Here is a 9,372-nt window from a genome sequence, read left to right on the forward strand (position 1 = left end):
ATATATATATATATATATATATATATATATATGAACCATATTTAGTAGGTGTGAAAATAGTCTTAGATACAATAAAAATGTACAGTTTCAGTGAAAATGATACAATGTTTCTGATGGGGCCATGCCTCCAGATCCCCCACCACCGATTTCCTTTTTTCTCCAAAAGTAACATTTCCAATTTATAGATTTTTGCCTACATTCTTTTTTCTGTTTGGTTGAGGGAAGTTTTAAAATTGATGTTAGTATACCTTAATGAGTTGTAAGACATAAGAAAATCTGTTTGGTAAAGTTAACAGTTAACATGAAGCTACTATTCTGTAAAGTACCTAAAAATTTGGAATAGTTGAGTTAGACTATGAAGCTCAAAACGTCTATGAGTTGTTTTATTAAAAGTTTGTATACAGGTTATTTAAAACTTTGTTGCAATATTTAAACTTAGAAAGAACCTTGTGTACAAGTTGGTTGTCAAAGTGTATGTAATAATGTTTTATTGAAAACTTTTTGAGAAGGTGGTTCTTTTGTTGATGATAAAAAAAAAAACACCATTTCTAAAACATACTTACCTTATCTAAAACAATAAAATTTAAGTATAAATAGATGAAAACTGTTAAGATAGGATAAACAAATGTAATTTTGTTACAATTTGAAGTCATTCTAGAAAGAAAAAAGGGTAATTTAGATTTATTTCAAATTGACCAACCTTATATAGCTTTAGGGTAGAGGAAATAACAGATAAAATAGTGCAGTTTCCAGTAATTTTGAGTTGGAAGTGTGCACAAGTTACAAGAAAAAGTCTTGATATAAGGGTGTTTATCAGAATAGCTGGTTTCTGGAACATTCTGGTTTTTGGATTGCTGCATTTGAGATCTTCTACCTGTATATATAATTTGTTTTCACAGTCTAATCCAGACTGTACCCCTTCTATGGATTATCATGGAAAAAGCCAACACCAGAGTTTCACTTTTGTCTGCTTCTCTGATTAGTACTTGCTGACTTTTAAAAATAGGGTTTCACATTTACCCATTGCACATTTTCAAGTAAAAGACCTTTCTGAACTAAAGGACTGATAAGGATCCCTGCACATTCTTTGATTCTTCCCTATTTGAATTTCCCCTTTCAAGTAGAGCACAGTAGACCCTTGCCATTTACCAGCTCACAGCTGCTTGGACGATAGACCATGGAGAATACTCACCTATTGGGGACTGAGAGCAGGTGCTAAAACATAGAGTTCCTTTATGCTGAGAATTGGGGCATGGGTGTTTCTAGAGTGTAGTACATGTCACCCTACTTGTCTAGATACATCATAATCTTCAAATGGATTTTGGACACACCTTTCACCTTTTCTTCTTGGCCACCTCCTGCAAGGACATGTCCCTACTAATTTTGCATGCAGAGTTATTGATATATCTTGATATCCAACTGTGATGTATCGCTCATTAACCCTTATCCTACAGCTGGCTATAGGCTCATAGTCTGATGGTTGAGTGGTGGTTTCATAAGTAGCCTTATTTTGTGTCCACTTTGGTGCCCTCTTCCCATTACTGGCATGGGCCCCTTAGTATGTGACAATTGAGAGCTGTGAATGGATGCTTTGTTGTGCCCTTCTCCCACAGCTGGCATTGACTCATAGAGACTGATGGCTGAAGGAGTTAGCACACTTGGTACAGTCTGAACATGCTCTAACCTTACTACACTGATAAACTTTCAAGAGCTTGTGTGCAAAACTCTTGGACAGTTATGTACCTATTTTGCCCAACCTTGTGACACCTTTTAGGCTTTTCCCTTCTCCCTATCATTCACTCAGGTAAAGAGAATACCCTGATTAAGATCAGATGCAGTCACCCACGAGTGTGCCCTTATGGAACTCCTGCCATAAGGTGTTGTATCTCAATGGCTTTCTTTAACCCTTTTGCAATGGGCTTGTGTAACTTATGTCTTATCAGGAATTTCACTTTTGCAACAATAATATGGTAACTCTGAGATTTCTTAATGCATCCTCTCAAAAAATGGTAAGATTCTGTTAAATATCATAAGTACCTTGTACACAAAGAATAACATTATTTTAATTAAGTGGTTTTACTAAAAATATGTTATTTATCTATTTTACTTACTTTCACTCAAACTCTTAATAAATCCGAGTGAATTTTTAGTCTAAAAAAATACTTTTCTTCTTCTTATAATTTTCATATTTCATTTGCATAATCTCTAGAATCTCCTAAATGAATATCAAAGTTTTTTTTACTTAGATTTTACCATATCACTAACTGTAGCTATTGTCATCAACATAGAATGCAATGTAATGATTAAAATTAGCAAATAGAAAAAAAAGTTCATACCTTTTGATTTTTTGTAGAAAATCTTTAAAGATCTTTCTTTGGTTATATTTGTAATTTCAGGTCCTTTTTTTTTCACATATGGTTAATTTTCAATGTTTTATTTTACTTTCTTGTCCTTTACCATTTATTATTCATCTTGACAGAAGTAAGTGGTGCCCTTGAGGCACATTACAGTATCTCTGGCAGATATGCTCAACCCTTCAGAAAAGCTTTTGTGTACTGTGTAATATCGTAAGCCTTGAGAACTGATGCAAGGTATGATGCATATTTAAAAAATGTTTAAACCTGTCAATTATGCATTTTAAAATATAAATCTATACATATAAAGATGAAATATGTGTTTGTTTGCATCCTAACTCCTCCAAGCCGATTGGGCCAAACTGGCTATTCCACACCTGAACACCCTACATCTCATTGACCATGAAAAAAGCATGGTTGTTTGAGAAAGAATCCAACAACTTTCATACTTTGACCTTGTCTAAAATGTCAACCTGCCAAGACTGAGATTGACTCAATAGGCTGGGAGTAATTAACCAACAGGCTTTACAAAATAAAAATAAAGTTAAGTTCAATTTTGACCCCCTTAGGACATTCTTAATAGTTCGTTGTCTTTTACATACAAATTTTGATTCTCAAAATCTTTATTTGTTGGTAGATGGAAAGCAAACTGGAAATGTTGTTTATGAAGAAGCTTTGTTATAATTTTAAAACTAAAGTTTTATGTTCAAGTTATACCTCTGTACACATTCCCACCCATTTCCTCCATTTTATGTTACTTTGTCAAAGAATGAAGGTTTTTTTGGATGTGAATTTAGATGAAGCATTTGAGTAAAGAGGGGGGTTGTGCTCCTATTGTTGGAGGATTTTGCTGTATGATACATCGTCATGAAGTAGTGCAAATTCACGTGTATTTTAGGTGGGAATTTCACAAAGCTGGTGGCATGCAAGTATTTAAGACTTAATAATGCAACTTCAAGAGGAAACAACTAATATGTGCATAAAGGTGAGCATCTAACAGAAATACATTTTCAGGTAAGGAAAATGTTAACTTCTGAAATGCATACTCTCATCAACCTTGTGAAAATTCTTACCTAATCTCATGTGTAACCATGTGGATTTGTGCCACTGTATGATGACTTAATCATGCAGCAGAACCCGCCAGCTATAGGAGTTCTACAGACCTCCTTGTACAATGACATTTTATACATTTATACTTCTGAATCCTCATTCTTTTCCTCAGCACTGGGCTTGAATTTGCTATAAATCTTCCATTACTTCTCTAGTTTCCCGTTTGTCCCAACCTCTCCCGTCCACTTCTGTTTCTTGCTTTGGCCCTTCTTCTGCTTGGATTTTATTCCTATATCCTGACCTTCCACCTCTTTCCATCATATTTCCATCCAATATCTCACCCACTGGCATAATCACCTATGACCATCCATTTCATTCAGGACTTGTGGGAGCCCATCTGTCTCAGTTTTGCAAACCTATAGAAACATTTTTTGATGACAGATGGGTTTCTTAAGGTCTTTCTCTTCTCTTTTATTCCCCTCTCCTCTTCTTTCCCAATCTGTTGCCTTTTAACACCTATCTGACCTGGCCTACCTTCAATGTCTGTAGAAGGCAGTGTTGGATTTGTTATAGAAACAGGCCATTGAGGAAGTTCACAACCTCTCTCTGGGTTATTAACCCCCCTTCTTTGTTTTGGGTGTCTTGTCAAGATTTCTAAGTCCTTCCTTATCCTGATCTAATGTCTTATCCAATTGAGGATTTTCTTCAACTTTCACCTCATTTGTGCCCCACCTTCTCTGGTTTGCTTACAGGACATCAGACATCTGGTTACCAAAGTTTATGCCTCACCTTCACCTTTGATGCAAGAGATTCCATCTCTTTTGGGGACCGTATTTCTCTGGAACCCCTCACTACACTGTGCTTGCACATATGTACCCTTTACAGTGGGTGTTGCATCACTCATATTTCCTTCTCCACTGGAGGATCTTGCTGGGTGGCTAGACCACTCCAACATCTCTTTCCTAGTCTGACCTTCACCTTTTCACTGATGCTTATCTCCCTGGAAGAGGAACATTGCTCAATAACTATCTGACTTCAAATTCTTGAATTTTGGACCCTGGTGTTCACTACATATCAGTGTTCTCAAAGTGCTCACTGTCTGTTGGTCATGCTCTCATTTTCTTCCCCTCCTTATTGGATGTTTTGGTAATTATCCTCTCAGACAACTCAATGGTTGTCTCATATCAACTGCCAAGGAGTCACCCATTCCACGACCCTAACCTAACCTAACTTTGGACCTAACCTCTCTTGTGCTTATTCCATTTGGGTGGCTTTACTAGCCTGCCATGTTCAAGTTGCACTGAATGTTGTTGTGGACCATATTTTTTGTCAAGACTGCATCCTACCATGAAATGGTCCCTCCATCTTTTAATCTTTTATTGGATCTGCTCCCAACTTGGAACTTCCCATACAGATAGCTTTGCCAAACCCCTCCTCTCTTTCAGTCTTCTGTACCTCATCCATCAGCCTTGTACGGGATTTGTCTGGTCGAGCCAAACTATCAGATCATGCAGCTTTCTTTTTGTCCCACTTTTACCACCCTTCCACCTTTGCACCAGTCCCTCCACCATCTCAACATGGAATTCTAACTACTCGGTGTATGGAGATGAGTATCTGTTTCAGAAGTTAACATTTGCCTTACCTAAAAATGTATTTCTGATAGATACTCACCTTCTCACACATTTTCACTCATCCTTCCCACTTTCCTAGTGCACATTTTTTTATTGCCTCGTCAAAGAATGAGGATTCACAATTGCAAATGTAGACGGCATCATTGAGCATGGAGGTGTGTTGCACTTCTATTAGTGGAGGATTCTGCTGCATGATTACATCATCTGGCACAAATTCACATGAGATTAGATGAGAGTTTTCGTAAGGCTGGTGGCTTCAAAGTCTCTTTGGTAGATCATGTGAACTCAAGAGAAAAATAAGCTATTCTGTGTGTGTGGAAGGTGGTGAACGTATACCAAAACTACATTTTCAGGAAAGGAAAACATTACCTTTGTCATTACTGCATAACATTATTTAAAAAGTACAAAAAAAAACTAATTATGTTAAACAATAAAATAATATTTTATATTTGCTTTAAAAGAGCATGTTATGTGAAATATCACTCCCCATTTGGTTGCTATTTAACATTCAGGGCTTCCATATAAGCCATATGCACTTAAAAACATGCAAACTGAGACATTGTGCAGGCAATAGTGATGGTTATGGGGGTTTCAGTATCGGGTTTATTCTTCCAAGTATTATTTCATTACATTTGCAGCATGCTTGGGATCACTGTCTGCTGAAAATGAATCTCCACCCAATATATGTTCACAAGGAAGTAATGTAATGGATAAAAATTTGGTTGTTCCTGTCAGCTGTTACCAATGTTGTGTAGATTTTGAAAATCACTGACTGAGATACAGCCCACATGTGTATTGATCCCGCACCATGCTTTACTATAGTTGTTTTATGTTGTCAATGATACTCCTCTCTGCCGTGAAACTATTGTTGCTTGTTGCCAATTTGAATTTGGATTAATCTGTAAATGGCATCCTCCATCAACTTTGAGTAGCTATGCCTTTATTGAGGACACTTCATGTTAATGTTTACCTAACTATTCTGGAGTTATCACTCACACCGGGACTTGAGTAACAAAACACGTTATGCTAATGTAATAATAATTAGTCAACAACAACTCATAAACATAATGTAATGATTTATTATGTAGTACATATTTCAACAGAGCATTGGTCTGTCTTCTTAACACATTCCATCATACTGGGATGTAGGTGTGCAGTCGACTGACCACGAGTGAAATTTATTTGCAAGAAATTACTTGTAGCCAAGTTTTAGAATCAATAATATTGTCTAGTATGAGCTTTGTTATAAACTTTTTCAGTAATTTTTCTTTTATAAAATTCATTACACTTAAACGTATAATGGAGTTAAAAATCACTTGTATTTATAAAATGACCTTTACTGTGACATGCTCAAACTTACAAAAAATTTTCTAAGTAATTAGGTTTTTTTAACAGGTACAGTATGTAGCATCTGAAACTCATCTTCATGAACTTTTTGATAGTGTGTGTGAAAAATTTGATGATTATGCACAAGCAACACATAAAGAAACCAAGGAACTCGCCTTGCTGAATCTTTCAGAACAGATTGCTTTGCTTAGTAACTATGACATTGTTCCTGATCCTGAGTTAAACAAGAGTTTAAAGACTTCTGTAAGTATAACCATTTTTGAATTATTGTTCAATCGTTTTTATTCTTATAGAAATGCATTTTGAAAACTTGACATCATGATGTGACAGGAGGACGAAAGCTCAGTTATTTTTTTTAGTTCTTAATTTTGAAAATTTTGTACTTCATGTACTGGTAGCAAAGTGCCTTTTGAAACATCACCACTTCACAACAAGTCACTTGCTCAACATCAAACTCATCAGGCTGAGTGGGTCTGTTCTAGCAACAGTCGACAACAGAAAATATTTTAAGTGAAATTGAAATTCTAGTAATGCATTTATATAATTTATATGCACCCAAAGTTGATGTTTTTTTTATCCCTACTCTATCCATCATTGATCACAAATTTTTTCCATTGGTTTCAATATAGCTTACACTTTGAAAACTAGTAATTTATGTATATAGAAAAATTATTAAAAACAATTTATTGAAGGTATTGAAAAAATAAAATTTGTATTTTATTGAATAACAGACATTTAGTTAATGTATTCCTGACTGTTATTTTTCTTACATAAATAACTAAAAAGTGAAATTGTCAACTGAGGCGGGATTAACTGTGCTATATGAAATGTTTTCAAAGAAATATATATAAATACTATAGAGAGATAATTATTAAAACATAGTACTAAATTTCTGGTTTAATATTTATTTTAGTGTGAAAGTATTATTGGAGATTTTGAAGATGATTTAATGATGTTGCTACACAAAGTGTCCAACCCAGACAGCTTCAAAACGAAAGTTAATTTCTGTGGAAAGGTTACAGGTGAGTTTTTACTTTTGTTATTTGACAGTGTATGCTCTACATATTTTAACGTATAACATTTTCTAGACTTTACATTTTGACCAAGGATTCTTTGAAATTTCCAATCATGTACAAGTTTTCTCTTGAAGCCAATGATTAACCACTCTCATGCTTGTTCTTTTTGTTGGTTATAAACATGTACTTAAGAGAAGTAGATGTGAGAAGACAAAATATTTCAAAAGAATGAAGTAATGGGTGGGGCTACCCTTGTAGGTTTGCAAAACATATTGAACTCTCGGCAAATCAAAAAGGTGGGAGGTTCTTATTTTATATCCTAGCTTGTAAATGTCTAAAGTTCGAGTTTCTAATTCATTAACCATTATAGACTTATGGTAGGCATAATAAAATATAAACTAAGCAATAAGATAAGAAGACTTTCAATATGACACACAAGAAAAGCATATTTGTCATTTTTAAAATACTTGCTTTCAAATTAAGAAATTAAAACATATACAATATTCAAATTTCAATACGGTCTTAACTCGATCCCACACAAAGCTATCTCGATCTTCTTTCTGTCTCCTAAGCATTGATTAAAAATATAAATGCTCAGCACACTAGTCTTATACCCCACTACTTTTGAAACTGTATATAGCATGTGACCACCCTCCAATAATAGTATTGTGGTATCTATATTGGTGCAGCTAGCTCCTTCTGATGTTCCTGCTTAATCCTCAATTTCTTGATTATAACAGCATTGTTTAGACATGCTTTTTCATATGTGACTACAATTTATGATTGTGCTTCATTGAAATTTGAGTTTTTTTTTTATAACCAATTTTCTATTAGTGTGTTTTAATTTATTTGTTAAAATTTTTTTTCCATTTGGTTATTGTTAATAAAGTATGAGGGAACTAAGAATGAATTCACAATTCAATGTATTGACTGCAGAATTTGCCATTATGATCAACAATGCTACTGGCATCTGATTTGACTTTATCTGCTGACGAGGTACAGCCTTATTTTGCAGGGAGCTAGATTCATATGTTTGGCCGGCGATTTCTTCTCCTTTTCAACATGGCAATGTTTCTGATTATAAATACAGTCAAGGAGAAGACAGTTTATATGTACTTTTACAGCACCTTCATATTTTGGTTTGTCATACTCTACACCTTGTCAGGATAACTCACTTTTTTTACAGCTGGTTAATCAGTTATGTGGTATATTACATGTTTCCCCTATCTCTTATGATGCCTCCCCATTCTTTTTGGGTGAAATCTCCTCTTCTGAATTTTTTTTCCCTTTCAGCTGAAATAATGGTTCATGCGCAGCATTTTTCGGTCCAACTACAGTCGGTGTTAGTATACCCCATTCTCCTCGTCTGTAGGACCACCATTCTTTGGTGTACCATCATTCCTCAGATACATATTTAGATTCTTAGCAACTGGATCTTCTCTTTCCTTTTTGTCTTCTCTTGCTACACGATTATCTCAACCTTCCACTTTCTACGAGGAAGTGCTTGTTTCCCAACCTTCTCCTTCCTTGCCTAGGCCTTACTTCCTCACAACACTCCTGATTCTACCATCTTTTTCCCTCTACTGGTCTGTGTAGCACCAACAGTATAGATGACTCCACAATGGGTTTGGGACTGGTAGGGGCCAGATTGCATCAGTTTTTTAAAGTGTGGGGGCAGTTCGTGATGAATCCATGTGTTCTACAGGTTCTGTCCAGAGGTCACTGCCTTAAGTTCTGGTCTCCACTTCCCATTTCCCTGGGATCCTACATCTCTTGGTTGCCTTTCAAAGCAGTCCATGACCTGCTTTGCAAAGAAGCAATCAAAAAGGTGTGCCCCATGCAACTAGGGTTTTATTTCCATCTCTTTGTAGTCCCCAAGAAGATAGGAGATTGGAGCCTTGTCATTGATCCATCTTGGTTGAATTCCTTTTTGGATCCCCCTCATTTCTCTTTGGCGTCCCCTCTCTCCCTTTT

At 35.5% G+C, this 9,372-nt stretch overlaps 1 protein-coding gene across 1 annotated transcript in view; it reads left to right on the forward strand.

Annotated features, from left to right (window-relative positions):
• LOC106467848 (protein canopy homolog 2-like) overlaps positions 1-9,372 on the forward strand; it is a 30,189-nt gene that overhangs the window by 12,515 nt on the left and 8,302 nt on the right. Inside the window, exons 4-6 of the mRNA XM_022396049.1 lie at positions 186-238; positions 6,431-6,625; positions 7,296-7,404. Coding sequence (XP_022251757.1) covers positions 186-238; positions 6,431-6,625; positions 7,296-7,404 — 357 coding nt within the window. The remainder of the gene's footprint in view (positions 1-185; positions 239-6,430; positions 6,626-7,295; positions 7,405-9,372) is intronic.

The sequence above is a fragment of the Limulus polyphemus genome, unplaced genomic scaffold (assembly GCF_000517525.1).
Source record: "Limulus polyphemus unplaced genomic scaffold, Limulus_polyphemus-2.1.2 Scaffold2765, whole genome shotgun sequence".
Taxonomy (NCBI): domain Eukaryota; kingdom Metazoa; phylum Arthropoda; class Merostomata; order Xiphosura; family Limulidae; genus Limulus; species Limulus polyphemus.